General features: G+C 40.0%; 1 protein-coding gene and 1 non-coding gene across 2 annotated transcripts in view; both read left to right on the plus strand.

Moving 5' to 3' along the window:
- cep295 (centrosomal protein 295) overlaps positions 1-25,881 on the plus strand; it is a 188,566-nt gene that overhangs the window by 93,420 nt on the left and 69,265 nt on the right. Inside the window, exons 15-21 of the mRNA XM_060826944.1 lie at positions 563-1,634; positions 4,051-4,138; positions 4,914-5,108; positions 14,594-14,821; positions 16,429-16,493; positions 21,469-21,598; positions 22,468-22,692. Of these exons, the coding sequence (XP_060682927.1) occupies positions 563-1,634; positions 4,051-4,138; positions 4,914-5,108; positions 14,594-14,821; positions 16,429-16,493; positions 21,469-21,598; positions 22,468-22,692 (2,003 nt within the window). The remainder of the gene's footprint in view (positions 1-562; positions 1,635-4,050; positions 4,139-4,913; positions 5,109-14,593; positions 14,822-16,428; positions 16,494-21,468; positions 21,599-22,467; positions 22,693-25,881) is intronic.
- On the plus strand, positions 16,950-17,023 carry LOC132817008 (small nucleolar RNA U2-19). The gene has a single exon (XR_009644844.1). It is a non-coding gene; the product is annotated as a small nucleolar RNA U2-19 (small nucleolar RNA).

A 25,881-nucleotide genomic window follows, 5' to 3' on the forward strand; every position in this document is an offset into this window, starting at 1 on the left:
GCTCCTTGGATGCTGCCTGACCTGCTGCGCTTTTCCAGCAACACACTTTTCAGGGAGATAGGTATAGGACAGATGTCAAAGGTACGTTCTTTACTTAGTAGTAAGGGCATTGAATGTCCTCCCTGCAACTCTGTGCTGTACTTTTCTATGTTCTACATTTAAGATTATTGGAGAGAAAGTTGGAATATGCTGCTGAGAAAGAGAATCCGTCATGTTCATGTTGATTTATGGAGAAAAAAGGAGGAGCAACAACACACGAATAGAACAATGGACAAACAGAGCACCATTTTATAATGTGGAATTTAACCCAGTGCCCTCCATTCGAGGCGAATGGATAGTCAATCTAAAACTGGTTGGTTAGCTTGAGAAAATTTTAAAACATTGGTTTTGAGATTTGCTAAGTGAGATCTTGAGTAAGTTAATACAGTTCATTTTTAAGTTTACCTTTGAAAGTGGCTATTTCCTTTTTGAGAAGAGTAACTTTGCATATTTATTAGGTACTTATGACTCTTGTTATTAAAGAAAATGTAGTAAAAGTCTTTTTTTTAAAACTTTTTTTAAGGTTGCATAAAACATCACTGGAAGGAATCAGGAAGCAGCTGGATGAATATCGGTTGAAAAAAGGATGGTCTTTTGTTTCTACTACAGCAAGACACTTGTCTGAACAACAGTTGCCATCTTGTATAAATCATTATGATAAATCTATTGGATCTGAACTCAAAGTTGATGTGACCAGGAATAAGCCTGAAGTGACTTGTGTCCTTTCTGCTCAATATCCTAACTTTGAGAATCGATCTAGAACTCTGTATCAGCGCCAACCTATAACTGTACCATTTGTTCACTTGCAGCAGACAAAATTGCCATACAAGTTTACTTGTCAATCACTACCGGTAAATCAAAGGTTACAAGTACGAGTTGGCACTGTTTGCTTGCCTGAGAGTTCAGAAAATGCCTCTGGCTTTTCATCGAAGCACCAACTTTTAAAAAATTCTACTTTGTTCGATTCAGCATTGTTCAAAACTGCCCAGCAAAATACTGCAACTACTGAGTCCACAATTATACAACAACAAAGAGACAGAGTACTTAATGCTGGATCAAATAGTTCTGGAGGCCTTGACCATGTTAATCAGAACCAGTCTGTTGTGTATAATGTTAGCAATAGTGAATCTGATTTGTCAAAATCTAAAATATTTATCATGCCTCATGGTGTACATGAAGTGAATGGTGTGGAAGTATCAGAACCTTGTGCTACAGCATCAGGTACAGTTGAGCCACAGCAGGAGCTAACAAAAGTAGGATTAATGCAGATGTTGCAAAATCCGTTAAAACCCTTAGAAGGACAACAGGGAACACCAGAACGTTCAGTGAAAACATTGATACACTCTATTCCTTCCTCAACCTTGACAAATTCAGTTAAAAATTTGAGGGATCAAGAGAGATCATCTGCTGCATCAACTGGTATTCAGGTTCAAAAGGAACATTTAAAAGATTTGCATCAGAGATTGTGTAGACAGAGGGAGAATCTTGTTGCCACGCAAATGTTACAAGAGCAATTTATGCACAGGCAACAACTTTTGAAAAAATCGATGCAAGATCAGCACAACACATCTGAAATTAATTTTGTTGAGAATCAGGTACATATATCTAAGTAACCTTTCCCTAACAGATGTGCTCATATTAGTGGAAAAAGGGTGATTTTGGTGTATAAGTTTCATTTTTATCGTTTCCAGAACCACTTCACTCTAGACTTTACTGCTATTGACATTAAAGTAGCATTTGACTGAGTTGACATATCAAGGAGCCTCTAAGTAAAAGTTAAAAAGAAAGGTAGTGAAAGTTTTAGAGGAAAATCTTCAGTCCCAAGATAGTGGTGCAACCTTGACCCAGTCATCTTCAGCTGCTTCATCAATTACATTTTCTCCAACTAAGATCAGAAGTGAAGATGTTTACTTATTGGTTAGTATTCAGTACCATTCACAATTTTTCACATATTGAAGCGGTCCATGACTACAGGCAGCAAGACCTTGATAACATGCAGTTTGGACTGATAAATAGCAAGTAACATTTGAGCCATGTATCAGTGAATGGCTATCTCTAAACATAGTTTCTGATGCCTTGTGATGTCCAATGGCATTACCATTGCTGAATCCCTGACAGTTATGATATGCTGAAAGGTGTTACATGAGGTGCATTATCTTTTGGTTTAAGGGATCTACTTGTTCCTGACAAAGCAAATATTTATTGCCTATCCTCTGATAAATCATCTTGAACTGCTACATCCCATGTAATGGTTGTCTCTCCATAGCTTGGCTGTTAGGCGAAGTTCCAAGTCTAGGATTGAACTTTTTTTTTGCCTTGCTCCTCATAATTCTGCTTACTGATCATTAGTTCTAATTTCTAGTACAGTAGAATAATCGTGTACTATAGACTACAGGAAATATTGATGGCAAGAGCAGGTCAGAGGCTTCTTGCTGACACTCGAAATCTTTTTCACTGCTGACAGGCATAAGTTGGGAGCATGGTCTTGTCCATATCTGGATGAATAAAGCTCCAACATTACTAAAGAAGCTCAATACCGTCCAGAGCAAACAGCCCACTTGACTGATGCTGAACCACCATCTTAACATTCAGTGCTTAAACTGCTGGTGCCTTTTGACTGCTTTTGTGTACCATCAACAAGATGCACTGTAGTGACTCACCCAAGGTTTCTTTGAGAACTTTTTCAAAACTTTTAGCATCCATCTGAGAAAATAAAATCAGAGGGTACATGCAAACATACCTGTTCTCCTCCATGTCATATAATCTTGACCTGGAAATAATTAGTTATTCCTTTATTGTTACTGTGTCAAAGTCCTTCAGTTCACAACCTAACAATGATCAGAGTCTATCTTGACTAGACAGACTGCACAACCATCATCTCAGTATATTTGATGAAGCCCACTAAATGCTTGCGAAAGTCACCTGTATCCTATGAATTATTTTTTTAAAAGGCCATAGCATTGTTGGAATGGGATCAAATGATACTTCTAAAAACCTGATACTCAGTGAATCCACTCACTTCTATAGTTAATGGAGACGAGATGAGGGATGGGCTGTAACAGCAAGTGGATTGACAATTTCAGTATTTTATTAAAACGTGCAGCCAACAGATTAAACTATGGCTGACAAGGTATCCCACACTTTGGGAAACTCAACACCTAAAGAAAGCTGAAGACTTCTCCTGCATTGAAATGAAGTGTTTTCCAAAATGAATTGTGGACCAGGCAAAATAGGACTTCTTTCCTGTCCTCATCTGTGCACTGTATCCCAACTGAAGACCTGTCAGTTCTGGGTGTGAGTACTTGAGCACAAAACAGATGCTGTGGAAATTCTATAGCACACAAAAAGCCTGAAACCCCCTTCCAATCTAAAACCCGATCCCTATGCAACAATCTCTGTTAAAATCCAGAATACAGCACGGTGGCATAGTGGTTAACACTGCTGCCTCACAGCACCAGAGACCCGGGTTCAATTCCCGCCTCAGGCAATTGTCTGTGTGGAGTTTGCACATTCTCCCCATATCTGTGTGGGTTTCCTACGGGTGCTCTGGTTTCCTCTCACAGTCCAAAAATATGCAGGTTAGGTGAATTGGCCATGCTAAATTGCCTGTAGTGTTAGGTGAAGGGGTAAATGTAGGGGCATGGATCTGGGTGGGTTGAGCTTTGTAGAGTCGGTGTGGACTTATTGGGCCGAAGGGCTTGTTTCCACACTGTAAGTAAGTAAAAATATCTATACTGAAATCCAGCATTATAGATTTGAACACATGCACCTACTGATACTGAATACATTCAGTGATTTTTCTATTAGTGTGGATATTACTGTTGGTATATTTATATATTTTATTCATGTTTGCGTATTTTTTAAAATATACTTTTACCGCCTGCATGTATGTTGGGTAAAATATTATTGAAAGTTGTTCTACTCTGGACTCTTGTTGCATTGTGAAGTCACATTTGAAAGTGGAAATGTTGAGCATTTTCATCCAACATCATCATTTCTGCAAATTTACAGGACTTGAACACTGAAACAACCAAGGAGAATTTCCAATCAAAAAATGAAGATCAGCTGGAAGATCTGCAGCTAACAACTCCACTAAATGGTACATTAACTCCTTAGTGGTCCTATAATTCCAAATTGAAACAAACTGGTCAATTTAAATGAGAAATCTTGGGAATTCTACACAAAACTAACTTAATTAGTACTAAGTGAAATGATATTTGGAACAAAATATTCTTGTGCAATTAATATGTAAGCCTCAAAGTTTGTGAGAAGATTTGTAGCTCGGGTGCTCGTTGTTGTGGTTCTGTTCGCCGAGCTGGGAGTTTTTGTTGCAAACGTTTCGTCCCCTTTCTAAGCGACATCTTCAGTGCTTGGGAGCCTCCTGTGAAGCGCTTCTGTGCTGATTCCTCCGGCATTTATACTGGTTTGAATCTGCCGCTTCCGGTTGTCAGTTGCTGTCCGCTGCAGTGGTCGGTATATAGGGTCTAGTTCGACACATCGAACTAGACCTTATATACCGACCACTGCAGCGGACAGCAACTGACAACCGGAAGCGGCAGATTCAAACCAGTATAAATGCAGGAGGAATCTCACAGAAGCGCTTCACATGAGGCTCCCAAGCACTGAAGATGTCGCCTAGAAAGGGGACGAAACGTTTGCAACAAAAACCCCCAACTCAGCGAACAGAACCACAACAATATGTATGCCTTTTTGTAACTGCTGCATTATTCAAGCTTTTTTTTCCCTGAAAGATCCTCCTATATCATTCTTTGACACTTAAAGCACATGTTGTTTTAGTGATTGCTTTCTTGTGCAGGAAATTATTAATTAAGTGATATTAACCTATCTTATTTCAATGTTTTATTGTAATCTAGTTCCCACTTGCAAAGGAAATTATTTCTCAGCATCTCAAAATGTTGAAGCGCTGTCAAGAGAGGATCAATATCGGCGACCTTCTAAGCCACCTGTAACCAAGATAAGACTGGGACCTTTTGGGCTGTTTGACCAGCATGAATTAAGTGCAATCCAAGAAGGAGAATCCCCTAAAAGTGATAGACTGTCTCTATTTGGTAACTACTATTCTATTTTTCTTTCTTTGTTTCTTGAATTGCAATTATATTCATAGCTTTATGACAAATTAAAGTGAAGTTTTCTTCCAAAATATTTATTTTCTGCGGCGTTTTGTTCTATTTCCCCAATTATAGGGGTATTCCACAACCAAAAGGCAAGGTATAATCACCACGATCGGACTACAGATTAGGTAGCATGGGATTGAATGTTCAACAGCATACCTTTTTTTTAAACTTGGATTCTCAAATCTGTTTTTTGTGAGAAATATAACTAAACAAATCTAGCAAGCAGTCAAACTACAGACACATTCTTCAGCCATCCTGCAGACAAGTCACTTTTGGATGCTTGATACCATTCTGAAGTCTTCAGATGGTATGGTATAGTTGCTGTACTCCTGTGCTCTCATTTAAGAGAGACTGGATGTGCAATACCTTTACACGACCATCCCCCACCAGGATGTTCTGAGCGCTTTCCACTTCTTTCTGCAGCAAAGGTCTGATCTGTCCCCACCTACCATCCCACTGGCGGCATCCACATCCAAAAGATCATTAGCTGCCATTTCTTCCACCTCCAGCAAGAAGCCATCACCAGATGCACATTTCTCTCCCCTCCCTTATCCAACCTCCAGGACACCCTAGTCCACTCTTAATAATCCTGTCTGCCGTCCCAACCCATGGCACTTTTCCCTGCCCATGTATCTCCCCTGTCCTCAGTATCCAAGGGCCCAAACATACCTTCCAGTTGAAGCTGCATTTTTACCTGCGCCTGTCACAATCAAGTCTACTGCATTTGCTGTTCACAATGTGGTCGCCTCTACATTGGAAAAGTGAAGCATATACTGCGTAACCACTTCGTGGAAAATCTACATTCTGTCAACAAGAAGGACTCAGCTTCCCGTTGCCTGCCAGTTTAACACACCATCCTGTTCCCTGGCCAACATCTGTCCAGCGAATGTCAGCGCAAGCCAGAAGTAGAAAATCTAATTTTCCACTTGGGGACCCTGCAGCCCTCTGGATTCAATATGAATTTAATAATTTTAAGGTCTGAACTCTGTGTCCCTGCCCCTTACACCACACACTAGGCCTTGTTATCATATAATCTGCCATTACACACAATGTTTGCACATCGTTAGCCACTAACTGAACCATTGACAGCTATTCACCCTCCCAGCCAAATTGTTATCGATTCCTTTGTTCAGCTGTTCTTCTCTTTGGACTCTATCCCTACCTATCTTTACCTCCTTTCCCCTTTCCTCCCCCCCCCCCCATTTTTGCTTCTGCATAAAAACCCATATGTTCTGAGCTGCGATCAGTTCTGAGGAAGGGTAACTAGACTCAAACTATTAACTTTGATTTCTATTCACAGGTGCTGCCAGACCTGCTGACCATTTCCAGCAATGTCTGTTTTTGTGTCTGATTTACAGCATCTGTAGTTCTTTCAGTTTTTTTTAAAGAGACTGGTGATGGTTTAACCTGAGAGTCACCACAACTCCGGTGGGGGGAGAGGTTAAAAAGGGGGAACCTTTATGGTAACCTCAGGCGGAACAGCATTGAACCTGTGCTGTTGGCATCACTCTGTATTGCAAGCCAGATGTCCAGCCAACTGATCTGAAATGGTGTACCTACACAAAATGGTGTCTGTTTTTATGGCCATTTTGGAACCTTGCTCAATTTTATTGTTACTTTAGTCATTATAGTTTACTAATATAATTTTTTCCCCATTTCGTTTTATTAACATTCAAAATGAAACAAAAAATTCTCTTTTTCAAACTGAGGTATTTTTTAAAACAAGCTTTTTAAGGGTTTACAGTGAATTCTTATGTTTTTTATTCTTAATTCAAAAATTTTAAGAAGTCTAGGTGTTTTAGAAGGGATTTTTTTGCATTACAAAGGTTTTTTGAAAAACAACTGAATAGTTTCATTTTAGTTAAGGAGTTTTCATTCTGGAAAGTCCTATATATGGTCAGCTCTAGAGATTTTCTTTTTCCTCGAGCAATTTATTGAGGAGGAATCACTTTTATTCAATAATCAGCTAAATGGTTGATTTTATTTAAGTTTTATACGTATATTTTAATTTTTTTTCCATTTTAACATTATTTTATTTGTAAGGTGTTATTGAAACTTTAAGCTTAATGTTATTAAGGCAATATAATAAGGTACAGAGTGAGCTGACTACTAGAAAAATTATTACCCAGCAGTATAAGTCAGATGGATGGGTGACAGTCAGGAAAGATAAGAAGGTCGTTCAAAAGTCTCCAATGGCTATGCCTCCATCAATTAGATATTCAGTTTTTGGAACTTTGAAGAGGACAGTCTCCTGAGGAAAATGGAAGGCCAGTCAGTTATTGGACACTTCAAACAATTCTTCCGTTGGGCAGAATTTAGCAAGATTGAATGGAGTTACTATTATCGGGGACTCTCCTGTCAGAGGCATACTGTGGGAGGAAACCCATGCAGACACAGGGAGAATATGCAAACTCCACACAGGCATTCACCTGAGGCTGGAATCGATCCTGGGAGGCAGCAGTGCTAACCACTGTGCCCGCCCACATTTATTTCAATAGAAGGGGTCTTAGAGGTAAGGATCATGAACTTGACATGTTTAAGAACATGGGATTGGGACGGCATAGCTATTACAGAAACTTGGCTGAGAGATGGACAAGACTCGTAGCTCAATGTTCTGGGTTTTACATACTGTAGGAAGTATAGAAAAGGAGGCAAGAAAGGAAAGGGGAATTAAGGAATTTTGGTTAAAGAATACATTACTGCAGTAACTAGAGAAGATATTTCTGAAAAATTGTCCAATGAAAATTTATGGGTATAAATTACAAATAATAAAGGAAAGCTCGCTTTGGGATTGTACTATAGCCCACCGCCCACCACCCAAACAGTAAGAAAGAAATTGAGAAACCAATATCAGAGATCTCAGATTTTTGTAATCATGATTAGATTGTAATAATGGGGGATTTTAACTTTCCAAACATTGACTGGGACTAGTACAGTTAGAGGTTCGGATGGTGAAGAATTTATCACGTGTTCAGCAAAAAAATTCTTTATCAATATGTGGATACTCCTACAAGAGTAAGAGCAAAACTAGAACTTGAGCAAGAAGGTAGGGCAGGTGACTGAAGTAAAGGTTGGGGAACACCTCGTGTCTTTTAATCATAATTCTATTAGTTTAAAACGGTTGTGGAAAAGGACAAGCCTTCCATAAAAGTTAAAGATTTTAATTGGAATAAGGCAAATCGTAATGGTGTGAGACAAGAATTTTCAAAAATTGATTGGAGTAGACGTTTGCGGTTAAAAAGACATCTGACAAGTAGGATTTGGATAGTGTGATGATGAGAGTTCAGAGGCATTTTGTTCCTGTTTGAATGAAGGGGAAGGTTGGTCAAGTGAAGGAACAATGGATGAATAAAGATTTTGAGGTTCCAGCCAAGTCTGAAAGAGATTCTTACTTTATGTATAGACAACTTGGTTCAATGCAATCTCTTAATCATAGAGTCATAGAGATGTACAGCATGGAAACAGACCCTTTGGTCCAACCCGTCCATGTCGATCAAATATCCCAACCCAATCTAGTCCCACCTGTCAGCACCCGGCCCATATCCCTCCAAACCCTTCCTATTCATATACCCATCCAAATGCCTCTTAGATGTTGCAATTGTACCAGCCACCACGACTTCCTCTGGCAGCTCATTTCATACCCGTACCACCCTCTGCGTGAAAAAGTTGCCCCTTAGGTCTCTTTTATATCTTTCCCCTCTTCCCCCTAAACCTATGCCCTCTAGTTCTGGACTCCATGACCACAGGGAAAAGACTTTGCCTACTTACCCTATTCATGCCCCTCCTAATTTTGTAAAACTCTGATGTCATCTCCTTGGCCTCCAACGCTCCAGGGAAAACAGCCCCAGCCTGTTCAGCCTTTCCCTATAGCTCAAATCCTCCAACCATGGCAACATCTTTGTAAATCTTTTCTGAACCCTTTCAAGTTTCACAGCATCTTTCCAATAGGAAGGAGACCAGAAATGCATGCAAATTCCAACAGTGGCCTAACCAATGTCCTGTACAGCCGCAAATGACATCCCAACTCCTGTATTCAATACTCTGACCAATAAAGGAAAGCATACCAAACACCTTTGACAAAGAGTCAGTTAGACTGAATGTAGACTTTTTTCCCTCCTTACAGATGCTGTCAGACCTTTTGAGATTTTCCAGCATTTTCTCTTTTGATACCAAACACCTTCTTCACTATCTACCTGCAACTCCACTTTCAAGGAGCTATGAACCTGCACTCCAAGGTCTCTTTGATCAGCAACACTCCCTAGGACCTTACCTTTTGCTTTCCCAAATTGCAACACCTCGCATTATCTGAATTAACCTCCATCTACCACTTCTCAGCCCATTGGCCCATCTGGTCGAGATCCTGTTGTAATCTGAGGTAACCCCGATTCGCTGTCCACTACATCTCCAATTTTGGTGTCATCTGCAAACTTACTAACTGTACCTCTTGTGCTCGCATCCAAATCATTTATGTAAATAACAAAAAGTCGAGACTCAGCACTGATCCTTGTGGCATTCCACTGGTCACAGGCCTCCAGTCTGAAAAAACAACCCTCCACCACCACCCTCTGTCTTGTACCTATGAGCCACTTCTGTATCCAAATGGCTAGTTATTCCTGTATTCCGTGAGGTCTAACCTTGCTAATCAGTCTCCCATGGGGGACCTTGTCGAACGCCTTACTAAAGTCCATATAGATCACATCTACTGCTCTGCCCTCATCAGTCCTCTTTGTTACTTCTTCAAAAAACTCAATCAAGTTTGTGAGACGTGATTTCCCATGCACAAAGCCATGTTGACTATCCCTAATTAGACCTTGCCTTTCCAAATACATGTACATCCTGTCCCTCAAGATTCCTTCCAACGGCTTGCCCACCATCGTAGTCAGGCTCATTGGCCTATAGTTTCCCTGGCTTATCCTTACTACCCTTCTTAAAGAGTGGCATCACGTTAGCCAACCTCCAGTCTTCCGGCACCTCACCTGTGACTATCGATAATACAAATATCTCAGCAAGAGGCCCAGCAATCACTTCTCCAGCTTCCCACAGAGTTCTAGGGTACAGCTTATCAGGATTTATCCACCTTAATGCATTTCAAGACATCCAGCATTTCCGCCTCTGTAATATGGACACTTTGCAAGGTGTCACCATCTATGTCGCTACTTTCTATATCTTTCATATCCTTTTCCACAGTAAATACTGATGCAAAATACTCATTTAGTATCTCCCTCCATCTCCTGCGGCTCCACAGAAAGGCTATTTTGTTGAGCTTTGAGGGGCCCTATTCACTCCTTAGTTATCCTTTTGTCCTTAATGTATTTGTAGAAACCTGTTGGATTCTCCTTCATTCTACTTGCCAAAGCTATCTTGTGTCCCCTTTTTGCCCTCCTGATTTCCCTCATAAATATACACCTACTGCCTTTATACTCCATCCTGTCTATACCGGACATATGCTTCCTTCTTTTTCTTAACCAAACCCTCAATTTCTGTAGTCATCCAGCATTCCCTATACCTACCAGCCTTTCCTTTCACCCTAACAGGAATATATATTCTCTGGATTCTCATGATCTCATTTCCGAAGGCTTCCCTTTTTCCAGCCGTTACTTTACCTGTGAACATCTGTCCCCAATCTGCTTTTGAAAGTTTAAGTTAGATTAGATTAGATTCCAGACAGTGTGGAAATAGGCCCTTCAGCTCAACAAGTCCACACCGACCCTCCGAAGATCTACCCACCAAGGACCATTCCCCTACACCTACCCCTGACTAATGCACCTAACACTACGGGCAATTTACCATGGCCAGTTCACCTGATCTGTAGGATTGTGGGAGGAAACCGGACCACCCGGGGAAACCCACACAGACACTAGAAGAATGTGCAAACTCCACACAGGCAGTTGCCCGAGGCTGGAACCCGGGTCCCTGGCGCTGTGAGGCAACAGTGCTAACCACTGAGCCACTGTGCCACCACAGTTCTTGCCCAATACCGTCACAATTGGCCTTTCTCCAATTTAGAACTTCAACTTTTACGTCTGGTCTATCCTTTTCCATCACTCTTTTAAATTAAATAGAATTATGGTTGCTGGCCCCAAAGTGTTCCCCCGTGACACCTCAGTCACCTGCCCTGCCTTATTTCCCAAGAATAGGTCAAGATTTGTACCTTCTCTAGTAGGTCCATCCATAAACTGGATCAGAAAATTTTCTTGTTCACACTTAACAAATTCTTCTCCATCTAAACCCTTAGACTAGGACTGCCATAGTGTTATGTTTGGAAAGTTAAAATCTCCTACCATAACCACCCTATTGTTCTTACAGATAGCTGAGCTCTCCTTACAAGTTTGTTTCTCAATTTCCCTCTGACTATTAGGGGGGTCAATAATACAATCCCAATGAGGTGATCATCCCTTTCCTATTTCTCAGTTCCACCCAAATAACTTCCCTGGATGTATTTCCAAGAATATCCTCCCTCAGCACAGTGTATTGCTATCCCTTATCAAAAATGCCACGCCCCCTCCTCTCTTTACCTCCCTTTCTATCCTTTCTGTAGCATTTGTATCCAGCAACATTAAGCTGCCAGTCCTGCCCATCCGTGAGCCATATTTCTGTAATTGCTATGATATCCCAGTCCCATGTTCCTAACTATGCCCTGAGTTCATTTGCCTTCCCTGTTAGGCCCCTTGAATTGAAATAAATGCAGTTTAATTTATTAGTCCTACCTTGTCCCTGCCTACCCTGACTGTTTGACTCAACTTGTGTTCTCAACTGCACAAGTCTCAGATTGATTTCTTTCCTCACTATCTCCCTGGATCCCCCCCCCCCCCCCCCAACCTTATTAGTTTAAATCCTCCCGAGCAGCTCTTGCAAATCTTCCTGCCAGCATATTAGTCCCCTTCCAATTTAGGTACAAACCGTTCTTCTTGTTCAGGTCACTTCTACCCAAAATGAGTTTCCAGTGGTCCACAAAAGTGAAGCTTTCACTCGTACACCAGCTCCTCAGTCTTGCATTCATCAGCTCTATCCTCATATTCCTGCCCTCACTAGCTCATAGCACCGGGAGTATTCCAGATATTACTACGCTTGAGGACCTCCTTTTTAAATTCCTGCCTAACTCTGTAATCACCTTTCAGAATCTCAGCCTTTTCCCTCCCTATGTTGTTGGTTCCAATATGGACAATGACCTCTTGCTGGCCCCTCTCCCCCTTGAGAACATTCTGCACCCTCTCTGAGACATCCTAGGGAAGCAACACACCATTCTGATTTTTTCACTGCTAGCCATAGAAACGTCTGTCTGTACCTCAGACTAGAGAGTCCCCTAATACAATTGATTTCTTGGAACCTGACGTACCCCTTGTTGCATTAGAGTCAGTCTCAATACAAGAAACTTGGCTGTTCATGCTACGTTCCCCTGAGAATCTATCACCCCTACATTTTCCAAAACAGCATACTTGTTTGAAATGGGTATAGCCATAGAAGGCTCCTGCACTAGCTGCCTATCTCTCTTGCCTTTCCTGGAGTTAACCCATGTATGTAACTGTATCTGAGATTCCCCCCCCTTTCTATAACTGCCATCCATCACATACTGCTGCTGTTGCAAATTCCTCATTGCTTCTAACTGTCTCTCCAACCGATCCAATCTGATAAGATTCGCAACCAACAGCATTTATTGCAGATATAATCCACAGTAACCCTTAAACTCTCTTTAAACTCCCACATCTGTGTATCACTCTACTAAAGACCATTTTTGCTCCTTCACAATCTACAGACCCAGAAATTTACACCACCATATTCTTCAACAAAACACTGCCCCAGGTTAAATGAATAGTTATGGCTTAAATTTTAAGTTTAATCAAACAACATATAATCAAGAAAGATCCCACTCTACTCACTACTGCAGATTTTCTGTAGGTCACACATAAAAACAATGCATCTATCTGCTTCTGTGCTGTGAACTTCAGCCAGACAGTTCCTCCAAGATCAATTGTGAATTTCACTGTTTGCTAATTATCCCAGACGCACTCCGATGTCCAGCGATACATGAATTCAAACAGCAAAGGCAGTAACTGTGCAGTTCACTGCTGTGCCAGTTTCTTTCTCTCTTTCCTGCACTGACCTCACCAAGTGCTTCCTTTGTCTGAGCTTCTCCCTTTTTAAAACTGCTGTTGTTTTGACATTTTTTTCCTAAAGTTCCAAAGCAATGCAACAGCATATAAAACAGTAATTGCTGATCCTGGAATTTGAGGAAATCACCTCCAGCACTTAAAATACCTTAATAAAGGAGCAGCTGTTATCTTTGGACTGTGGGAGGGAACCCACACAGACACTGGGAGAATGTGCAGACTCCACACAGACAGTAGTCCGAGGCTGGAATCAAATCTGGGACCCATGTGCTGTGAGGCAACAGTGCTAACCAATGAGCCAATGTGTTGCTCCAGTACTGTGTTCAGTTCTGGTCACTCTGTTATATAAAGAATATAATCAAGCTGGAGAGGGTTCAGAAGAGATTTACCAGATGTTGCTGGGTATGGAATGTTTGAGTTATAAAGAGAGGCTGGATAAGCTGGCAGTTTTTTCACTGGAGATTGACAGGTGATCTGAGAAGTTCATAAAATAATGAGATATTTGTAGAATTGTTGGTATTAGTCTTTTCCATAACATGGGGAATTTCAAGACAAGGGGGCACATTAAGATGAGAGGAGAGAGATTTAAAAATGACATGAAGCAGTTTTTTTTTGAGGGTGGTTCATGTGTGGAATGAATTTCCTGAGGAAGTGATGGATGTGGGTAAAATTACAGCGTTTGAAAGACATTTGGATGGATACGTGAATACCAAAGGTTTGGAGGGACATCAGCCAGTAGCAGGCAGGTGGGATTAGTTTAGTTTAGTTTGGGATTATGTTCTTCAAGGTCTGGTTGGATCATATGGTCTGTTTCCATGCTGCTTGACTGTGACTCTAAATGAGTGGAGTGTCCCCTGTTTTGGCCAGCCGCTTGCTTATGCCTAGTTGAACATTTCGCAACTTAAGTCCAAAAATAAGAATAAATGGTTTTGAACAAGTAACAAATGAGACTTTGAATGGAAATTCAAAAACCAACTCTTTAGGTATTCAAAAGATTTTCCAACTCACTGACAAAAAAAAAACAATTTCATGTTCGTTGCAGCAGTGTACACTTTAAGCAGATTGCAAAGGATATTCTTGATCGGAAATTTGATGGGTCTTGTTGTTTGCCTGAACACAAACCTTGAAATTATTCTAATGGAACCTTTACCACAAAAAATGGCATAATGGAAAATCAGCATGGTCAACAACATTTGCACTGGAAACTAATTTTAACAAAACTGTTTTAAATAAAATATTTAATTCCTACCTAGATGATATTAGTGATTGGTATACAGTTGCCATCCTTAATTGTGTTCTGTTCTACATCAGTCAACAGGAATACGCCTTCAGATAACTGCTGTTGCTCAGAAGCTGAAGAGTCAAGGCCAAAGCTGATAGATTCATCCTGTTCCTCTGAAATAGATTTGTCAAATGTATCAACAAGCAGCAGCCATCAAATGTCTAATATTTCAAATTGCACTATAGACTCCCATCGAATGAGCAGAATGACTTGGAGAGATAAACTGAAATTGGAGATTAGCAGTCTCACAGGACAAGGTAAAATAAAAAGTGCATTCGTATTTGTTAAATATTAAAAGTCTGAAATTCTAGGTTCCTTACCTTTAGACAATTTTGTTTAATTGATATTCAGTTCAATTTTGAAACTTTCAGTAAACTGATGGTAAGGGTTTATCAACATTGCTCGGACTTGTTTCAAAATATCCTATTCATTTATGCCTAATTTGGTTTCTGTCAGAATCACTTAACTTATTAGGTTAACTTATAACCTAAACAAATGAGTCGAATTCCAGAGGTGAGGTGAGAAATAGTGCTCTTTACATCGAGGCCACTTTTGGTAGAGTGTGTCATCAAAGTGCGCTTGTCAAACCTGGACACAATGGGAATTAGGAGTAAGATTTGCTGGTTGGAGTCATACCTATCATGAAGGAAAATGGTTGTAGCTTTTGAAGGCTGATGTTCCAGTTCTGACATCTTTTCAGGTGTTCAAGGCAAAACCATCTTTTTAGCTGCTTCATTGCTGACTTCCTCTCAATTATAAGGTAGAAGTGGTGACGTTAGCGGATGGTTGAGCGATATTTAGCACCATTCATGATGATTTATACTACTTCAGTATGTGTCAGTACGGTCTGGACATCGTTCGGGTTTTGGATAACTTGACAAATAACATTTTGTGCCCCAGAAGTGTCAGGCAGTGACCATCCTCAGCATCCTGACAGTCAGTTGCAATAACTTTGCTGAATATCCTGGTGTCAACACCGTGGTGATTATCATTGATTAGAAACTCAACCAGACTTGCTATATAAATACTGGGCCGACAAAAACAGGAATTCTGCAGTGAGTAACTCCCCTTCTGACACTCCAAAGCTTCTTGGTCTTCTTCAAGGCAAAAAGCAAGAATCTGATTAAATAGTCCCACTTTCTTGGACGAGTGCAGCTCCAACATTACTCAAGAGGTTTGACATCCTCCAGAACAAGGCATGGTTGCAGTTACATAGACACTAGCTGAATAAATATCAAACCAAATAAATTGCATATTAACCAGGTTTAAGTAAGCAGCTGACCACAACCTCCAGGGAAACTTGAGATGTGTATTAACTGTTGACTGATGACCTGTGAAACCAATTTGCTCTGAATGTATGACATTTTTAAAAAAAGATTAAGTATAATTTTGGGGGTCTCTTCAAATAATGTAAGAAATTATAATTAATTTGTTGTAATACCCAAGTATTTGTTTTCTCTTTATTAAACATGTCCTTTCTACCCTAAGTTAATTTCTGAAGATGTGCAGTTTATTTGGTTTGATATTTATTAGTGTCTGTTATTGCAAACTTGCAACAGTATAAAGAAAGTCTAATTTGATTACTTTGAAATTTCAGCCTTTAGTTATCCTAAAAGTATTTTTTAAAGCAAGTTTTGATGTTAGTTACAGACATACCCTGTTGGTACAAACATTTGAGGTTGAAAATATTTTTCATTTCCAAAAGTCTAATAACTCAGTTAATTCTGTTTTAATAAGATTTTGACCGTTATATGGATAAGTTTATGATAGATGAAATGATGCACGAATCTAGAGAGAGAATGAATTCCAGACTGACTAAGTTTAGTGTCAGTTGTGCTGATTCTTTCTATTTACTTAAAATTAGGTTCCTCTCATGTTGAAAGCAGTATGCTTGCGTTTGCTGGTCCCACTCATCATACAGCTAGTAAGGCAAGTAATAATTTTATTATGAATATCAGCATTATTGTAAAGCATAAGTGTTCATTCTGATTGATATAGCAAGCAAGCAGTCCATCACACTTTCAATATTAATACAGCTGTGGTGACTGTCAAATATATTTTTCTGTTCATTTCTGTATTTATGAATCAATAAGATGTTGAGGCATAGTCTAGTGAACTCTTAATTTGTACTATTTCCTCAATTGCTGGCATCGGGATATGATATTTTAAATACATTAGACTTTTTTTTTGGTTTTGACTTCATTTTGAATCTGGTTTGTGTTAAGCAGAGCTAGAGGTACTTTATTGTGCCATAGAATTTAAAGTAGGGAAATGGTGACATTGCCAAGTCAAGGGAGAGGTAATTAAGTGGAAAGGGCAAATCTGTTTGTTACACTGATTATAATCCATCTGAGTCTCTTCTGAGATCTACTGGAGTATTCAGTGGGTCAATGATGAAAAATAGCCAAATCTGATCATTATTTAATCAAATAATGAATGATTAGTGATCAGACCAGAGAAGCTGTACGTGTGTGTGTGTGTGTGTGTGTGTGTGTGTGTGAGTGAGTGAGAGAGGGGGAGGTGTGCGTTGAAGTTATTGTGTGGATGAGTAAATGGGTATTTCTTCTGAGATTGTAAGTATTTTTTGTTCTGAGCAATGATGAAAATACTTAATTACTGATTTTAAAATGTTTTCAGTGATGTTCACTACACTTGAACTGAGCTCAGTATTTTGCGTATGATTCTATGCATGTATCTATATAATGTTTGTTTATTTGTTTGTTTCTGTGTGTGTGCATGTAGAAATGGTTATTACTTTGCTAATAATCTAACAGTTCTTTCTGTAGAGCAATGATGCATGAAGAAGAAGCAGAAGAAAGGAGCAAGAGTAGGCTCATTCAACGTCTTGAGCCTGCTCTGTCATACAGTATAATCGTGGCTGACGTCAATTCCCTAATCCTACCTCCCCTTGATCCGTTTAGCAACACCTATATCTACCTCCTTGAAAATAGTCTGAATCACTTCTGTGATAGTGAATTTCACAGGTTTACCATCTTTGAGTGAATAAATTCCTCCTCCTATCAGTCCTATTAAATTTATCACTTCAACTATAACCCCTGGTTCTGGACTCACCCCACCTGGGACATCTTCCCTGCATCTAGCCTGTTTAGACCTCTTTAGAATTTTATATGTATCAATGATATTCCTGAGAGTTTTATGTTGGGCAATGTTTGACAAAAGTTAATAGCGTTATTGTTAGAGGGGGTTGTCCTGTCAAAATCATGGACAGGAGATCCTGTGGCATTGAATGTAAATTTAGGATGGTATGTTGCTTTCCTGGTGCTAGGATAAAGGAAATCTCTAAACGCTTCAAGCATATTGTTAAAGGGGAAAGCTGGAAATAATCGTATGCATTGGTTGGGTTTATATTTTTAGGGCTGAAAAATGTGTTGCTGGAAAAGCGCAGTAGGTCAGGCAGCATCCAAGGAGCAGGAGAATCGACGTTTCAGGCATAAGCCCTTCTTCAGGAATTCTTCAGGGCTTATGCACGAAATGTCAATTCTCCTGCTCCTTGGATGCTGCCTGACCTGCTGCGCTTTTTCAGCAACACAATTTTCAGCTCTGATCTCCAGCATCTGCAGTACTCAGTTTTTCCTAGTTGATATTTTTAGGGAAAAGATTAAAGCAGTACACAGTGAATTTAAGAGGTTAGGTCAAAGGTTTAAAAAATAGTACCTTCAAAAGTGGTAATTTCTGGCTTACTTCCAATGCCAAACTTAAATGAGGAAAGGAAAAAAAGGATAAAGGAGATAAATTGGATGTAAGTTTGCTTGCTGAGTAAATTGGATGTAAGGTTGGTCAGCATTGCTCTGAAAACTTTTACTTCTAAATAAACCTGTTGGGCTATAACCTAATGTTGTGATTTTTAAGTTTGTCCACTTCAGTCCAACACCGGCACCTCCACGTCTTAAAATATGTTTGTTTATATACATGAATAGGAAAGGTTTGGATGGGATATGTGCTGGTGGTAGGCAGGTGGGATGAGCTTAGTTTGGGATTATGTTCGACCTGTTGGATCAAATGATCTGCTTCCATGCTGCATTACTCTATAAACTGTATTTGTTGATGCTGGTCAAGCAGTGTCTTCATTTTAAAAGTTCTCCTGTAGTTTTGAAAACAAACATGTGCGTGCCACCTCTATCTCTTTAATCTTCTGTAACCCAATAATATCAGAGCTATCTGTGATGTTCTAATTCTGGCCACTTGTGGATCCTTGATTATAAAGCTTTATCATTAGAAGTAACTGTCCCTTTAGAGCTTAAAATCTACATAACTTAAGTATCTTAATCAGCTCTCCTTCTCTGTATTTATTTCCTCCTTTGAAACATTCCTCAAACCCTAAACATGTGACCTAACCTTATGGTCAATGACCTAATATTGTATATTTTTGGTGTCATATTTTGTTTTTTGCTCTTGTGAAGCAGAATGGAATATTTCATTATCTTAAATGCACTATCTAGATATAATTTGCTCCTTTTAGAAACAGTAAATTAAGAAAGGTCTTCACACTATGTTGACTTGTAATGCTGAGTAACACTTAACCCTTAAAGTGTAGAACACAGAATATAGAAAAGTGCAGCACAGAACAGGCTCTTTAGCCCACAGTGTTGTGCCGAGGATTGATCTCAATCTAAAATAAAATAACCTATGCAACCCTCAATTTACTGTTGTCCATGTGCATGTCCAGTAGTCATTTGAATGACCCTAATGACTGTGCTTCCACCATCACCGTTGGCAATGCATTCATGTGTTCACAACTTTGTGCGTAAAGAACTGTCCAGTCCAGGCAGCATCCTGGTAGACCTTCTTTGCATCCTTTCCAAAGCCTCTGCATCTCCCCTATAATAGGGCAACCTGAACAGGACATAATATTCCAAGTGTGGTCTCACCAGGGATTTGTAGAGCTGCAGCAAAACCTCCCAGCTCTTAAACTTGATCCCCTTGTTAATGAAAGGCAAAATACCATATGCTTTAACAACCCTACTCACTTGGTGTCAACTTTGAGGGATGTATGTACTTGAACACCAAGATCAACCACACTGCCAAGAATTCTGTTTTTAATCCTATATTCAGCATTCAAATTTGACCTTCCAAAATGCATCACTTCGCATTTATCCAGGTTGAACTCCACCTGCCATTCCTCTACCCAGCTCTACATCCTGTCAGTGTCACACTGCAGCCTGCAATAGCCCTCCATACTATCAACGGCACCTCCAACCTTTGTGTCATCGGCAAATTTACTAGCCCACCCCTCAACTTCCTCATCCAAGTCATTTATAAGAACTACAACAGCAGAATCCTGTGGGACACCACTCGCCATTGACCTCCAGGCAGAATACTTTCCATTTACCTTCTGTCTCTCTGCCTTCTGTCAGCCAACTAATTCTGAATCCAGACAGCCAAATCTCTCTGTATCCCCTACCTCCTGACTTTATGATCGAGACTATCATGGGCAACCTTATCAAATGTCTTGTTGAAGTCCATATACACTACATCCATTGCCTGTCCTTAGTCAACCTGTATTGACACCACCTCGAAGAACTCAATAAGATTTATGAGGCAAGATCTGCCCCTCACAAAGCCATGCTGACAGCTTGTAATTGCACTATGCTTTTCTAAATAGTCGTAAATCCCATCCCTCAGAATTCTTTCCAAAACCTTGCTGACTTCAGACTTAAGACTGACTGGTCTGTAATTGCCAGGGATTTTCCTAATTCCCTTCTTGAAAAGAGAAACAACATTCACCTCCCTCCAATCCTTGTACTTGATTTAAAAACAAATTAGTGATTTAGTGTCTAGTATATTAAAAAGTATACTTAAGTCATTAATATGAAAACAATCAGCTTGATCTTCATGTTTAAACACCACTTTTTTGCAGCATTATTATTGTTGAGGTATTTAAAATGCAACATTTTGACGACATTCAGTAACAACTGCTTTTGTTGTTTGGATTTTAGAGATCGCAATACTGCATGAAACACCATATTTGAGAGGTTAATTAATTGTAATAAAATCCAGATTAGCCAACAAATGCAGAAAAATTTTCACCAAGGTGTAGCATTAACCTCAGTAAAGTATGTAAGTTTGCTGCCTACTACATGCAGTTCAGAGTTAAATTGAGATGTTTATGGTATCATAATTTTTAATCTAATCCTGACTATTAAATGGCCTTTTGAAATTTATCCATAAGAATGGGCAAGTATGAATAAATTGCTACGTGCAATTTTAACTGGGTCTGAGAATGTCTTGAAACTTGATATTAAATATACCTGAATAGTGAGATTTCACTGATTCCGTGGGGGGTGGTAAAAATTTATTTGGGAACTGTCAAAATGTTAATTCTCTTGCTAAATATATCATGGTTTGTGTCTCCTTTTTATGTAAACTACTTAGAGATTCCTTTCCATATTAGTTTAACTACAGCATTCAATCTGTCACGATAATCTCCCTGAATTCTGCTGATTTGATCTCTCTTCCTAAACTGCCCATTAACTGTAGGAAGAGCTGAATTGCACCTTAGTACTATTCTACTCATTGTCATTGGAGTTAGCCGAGAATCATCCAATGCATTAAGAAAATAAACTACCATGTCGATTGTAAGAAGTTTTCTGTTGAAGCACTATTCTCTGTTAGTCTCCTGACTCGTCCTATTGCAATTCTAAGATACACAATGATCATCTCTTTAATTTTTCTTTGAGAGGTGGGACAAATATATGGAATATGACCCCCCTCAGGCTGATTTCAATGTTTTTCATGCTGGTGTTGAGCATTTTATTTTAACTTTAAATTTATGACTGAGGAGTAATTGGAAAAAGATAATCTATTATTTCCCTTTAATTACTTTATGCTTTAGAATCTGTTGTTAGATTTTACTTTTTACACATAACATCTTTATATGCTACAGGTGTTATTTCCTTATTCTTGGTCTGGTAATATTCAAAAAGCTCCTGAGGAAGGTCAACTATTTTCCACAACACTATCCACTGGGAGTTTTCCTTCAAATGAACCAACAGATATTGGTCCTGTCAGTCCAGGTTTGTAATTTTCATTTCCACATATTCTACTGTCTGTGGAAACTTCTGTGATGCAGCATATTTTGACATCCCAGATGTTTTATAATTTCAAAATGTTATGCAAATCAATTTTATATGTATGTTCAATTCTCAACTCTGCAGGATATAACATCATTTTTTTGCATTAATAAGAGATGAATGAGCATTATTTAACATCTATTTTTCATAGTGATGTGTGGACCATAATACGTAAGAATAGAATTAAGCCATTTGGCACATTCCGTTTGCTCTTCCATTCAATTATGGCTGATATATTTCTCAACCCCATTCTCCTCCCTTCTCCCATAACCCTTGATCTCCTGACAAATCAAGAACCTATCTGCCTCTGTCTTAAATACAAACAATGACTTGGCCTATACAATCTTCTGTGGCAATGGATTCCACAGAGTCACCTGCTGACTGAAGAAATTCTTTCTCCTCTCTGTTCTGAAAGGTCACTCCTCCACACTGATGCTGTACCTTCTGGTCCTACTCTCCTATTGGGAATATCATTTCCATATCCACTCTATTCAGGCCTCTCAAAATTCTCTAGGTTTCAGACCGAACCCCATCATCCTTCCAAACTCCATTGAGTACATTCCCAGAGACCTCAACTATTCCTCATGTGATAAACCTTTCATCTCTGGGATCAGTCTTGTAAACTTCTTCTGGACCTCCTCCAAAGGCAAATGTCCTTCCTTAGATCCAGGGCCCAAAACTTCATGATTCCAAATGCAGTCTAACCTGAGCTTCATTGCATCAGCATTTCACCTTCTCTCTTGTATGTTGTATCTTCAGTACCTTATGATTAGCACAGCTCTTATTGAGTTTTTTTTTTGATTCTCTAATAGGTGATCATTCCTCCACTGCTCATGACATCGTTGCTGGACAGTCAACTGCTCCCTCAACTTCAACTTCACACTCTGTGAACAAGGACACGGTTGAAAATCAAGACATTGATCATTGTTGTCCCAGTTTAGAAGAATGTATTCCAACAGGAAGAAAAATTCAGCAGGTAGTGGAGAAGTATACTAGAAACCTAAACCAATGGCTTAGTTCAACTGGAAAGAATCAAGGTAAATAATTTTGTTTAATACTATTCATTAGGAAAACAAAATTTAAGAAAATGTCATCTAACCCAATGTTTATCTATAATTAACTGTTGTATTATTATATTTTCTTTGTTAAATGACTGTATTTCAATGAGTATATTATCCCATTTGGAAAATTGTTCTAAAGATTTTCACTGATGAAATATATTCTAATTGTGCTGTTTTCAACCTTGATTTTTAAGAACTGATTTGTGTGTGCATGCTTATACGTTTATTCAATCTTTCCTGCGGGTTTGTTTATTTTGTACAAACAATCAGTTTTGTTGCTCTATCCTGTGTCCTATCTAATGCTCATGATTCTTACTGTGATGTTGTAACTAGAATAGAGTGCTATGTTGCAAATAAAGTGTGACCGTTCCATTGTTCATTGAGGATGAACTACGAAGACTTTCTGATTATGACTTTAGATGGACAATTCAGCATTCTCATGTTTGTCACTATGTAAATGCTTAAATTGTTAAGTCTTTCATAACCCCCAGATCTAATGTATACATTCCTCTGTGGTACATTGTCATTTTGCCCACTGCAAGAGGTATCTTGATCATTCCATTCACTTGTCTATTTCAATCCCATTTGCCCTCTCACTGGTATTACACTATTGCCCTGCTCATTTCCAGCAAGTTGCAGAACAAAATTGCCCAGATGTTGTTATGGGGGAATAATCTTTTCAGTAGCATAGACTGGAGTTGCACGTTGGTACCATGTTGGGTTTCCAAATTGTCTGACTCTGAGGGAAATGCTAGGGAAATTGAAAATTCTACTGGGCAATTCCCCTACGTCTGAAACTGAGGTTCTGAGACTGAGTCATTTGCGCTTAAAAGGTAACCCTTTAAAGAGTGGAAGTTGAGGTAGGGGGAGTTGCAGATAAAGCAGGGTGGGAGGATGTGGGCGAGGAGAGGGGCAAAATAATGAGGTAACATTAGATTAATATAGGTAATGGGTATGACCTGGTTAGATGATGGGAGTAATGAATCTGGTTGGAAGATGGATGGAAGGGTTGGTAGGAGGAAGTGAAGGGAGGAAAGAGAGTTGGGAGATGGGTGGGAAGGTTATTTGAAATTGGAGAACTCAGTGTTGAGTACTCTGAGCTGTAGGTTGCCCAGGCAGAAGATAAGATGTTATTCCTCCAATTTGTGGTCTGATTCACTCTGCCAATGGAGGATGCCAAGCTTGCCATTGTCAGACAGCGAGTGGGAAGGGGAATTGAAATGGGCAGTGACTGGGAGGTCAGGTTGACCCTTATGGGCCGACTGAGATGCTCGGCATTCTTTTAGTTTCGTTTGGCCTCTCCAATGTAGGGAAGACACATCGGGGTCAACAGATGCAAAAATCTAGATTGGAGGAGAGGCAGGTGAACGTCTGTTTCACTTAGAAGTACTGTTTAATGCCCTGGATGGAGGTGAGGGTGGTGGTGTGTCGGCAGGATTTTGCATCTAAGGTTGCAGGGGAAGGTTGGGGAGAGTGGCCGAAACAAGGAGTGACAAAGGAGGAATGGTCCTTGTGGAAGGCAGAGAGGGATGGGGAGGGGAAGATGGTCTTGATGGTGGGTCTAGTTCAGGTTGACAGAAGTGTTAGAGGATTATATGTTGGATGCAGAGACTATTGGGGTGGCACATGAGGATAAGGCAGAACCCTGTCTTTTATTATGTTTACAGGACAATGCTGTGGAATGGAGAATGGTGGAGTTGCAGTGGAGGACTGTGTGGATGATGGGGGCAGGGAAGCACATTGTTTAAAATAGGTGGGCATCTGGAATGCTTGGGAGTGAAAACTCTCCTTGTCAGAGCAGATGCATAGGAAGTTTGAAAACGGGATGGAGGTTTTGCAGGATATAGGGTGGAGGAGTTGTAGTCCAGGTAGTTATGGGACTCTGAGAGTTTACAGTAAATGTCAGTCTATAACCTGTCGGCAGAGATGGAAATAGCGAGGTCATGAAAGGGGAGGGAACTGTCTGAGAGAGACCAAGTGAATTTAAAGACCGTACGGAAGTTGTTGGCAAAGCTGATGAACTGTTTCAGTTCAGCTTGGGTGCAGAATGCAGCACTGATGCAGTCATCATTGTGACATGGAAGAGTTGGGGAACAGTACCTGTGTACGTGCTGAAGAGGGACTGTTTCATGTAGCCGACAAAGAGGCATACATAGCTAGGGCCCATGCGAGTGTCCATGGTCACGCCCTCGATTTGGAGGAAATGGGAAAAGTTGATGGAAAGGTTATTGACAGTGAGGACTAATTTGGCAAGGCAGAAGAGGGTATTGATGGTGGGCGACTTGATGGGTCTCTTGGAGAGGTAGAAACTGAGGGCCTGCAGGCTGTTATTGTGGGGAATGGATGTGTATAAGGACTGCACATCCATGATGAAGATGAAGCGCTAAGGGCTGGGGAGCTAGAAGTTTTTGAAGAGGTGAAGGGCATGGTTGGTGTCCCAAATGTAGATGTTGCCTGGACCAAGGGGGAGAGAATGGAGTCAAGGTAGGAAGAAATGAATTTGGTAGAGCAGGAGGTTGCGGAGACGATGGGTCGGCCAGGACAGTTGGGCTTATGGATCTCTGGCAACATGGAGCCAGGGGACTATGAGGTGGCAGACAGTAGGGAGGAAATCACCGAAAGGTAATACCTGAAATGTTGATGTCACTACCTCTTGATGCTACCTGGCATGCTGTGTTCTTCCAGTCTCCTGCTTGTTGACCTTCTATTATGTGACAATATATCTGCAGAAATCTTTGATCAGGAACCAACTTGCAGTTAACTTCCATGCCTGGCCTCACAAATGAACAAAACTTGAGTCTGTTTTGCCTTTAATTCATGCTGTTACCCACAGTTCAAAGATCACCTTTCACGCTCCGTTCCCAGTTCACAGCACCAAACCAAAAGGATGAAATGAGTGAGGGTTCTATCACTGGTTTTTCATCCTCTTAAAAACTTTTATAATTTTTTAGTAATCATTTAAATTGAACCCATCCCTGCTCAGCACTGACCTCTGCATCCCCCAATCAGTGCAGCACCCACACCTGACCCAAAACTCCAATCTACCTTAAGCATTCTCCCAGCACAATTTTCCCATATTCTATCTGTCCTGTTTCCTTCCTAGGTATTCCCACCTCAAAAAATACACAGCCAATGTGTTAGTGTTACCTTTGTGTGGCATTGCAA

This window comes from Hemiscyllium ocellatum, chromosome 6 (genome assembly GCF_020745735.1).
Source record: "Hemiscyllium ocellatum isolate sHemOce1 chromosome 6, sHemOce1.pat.X.cur, whole genome shotgun sequence".
NCBI lineage: Eukaryota > Metazoa > Chordata > Chondrichthyes > Orectolobiformes > Hemiscylliidae > Hemiscyllium > Hemiscyllium ocellatum.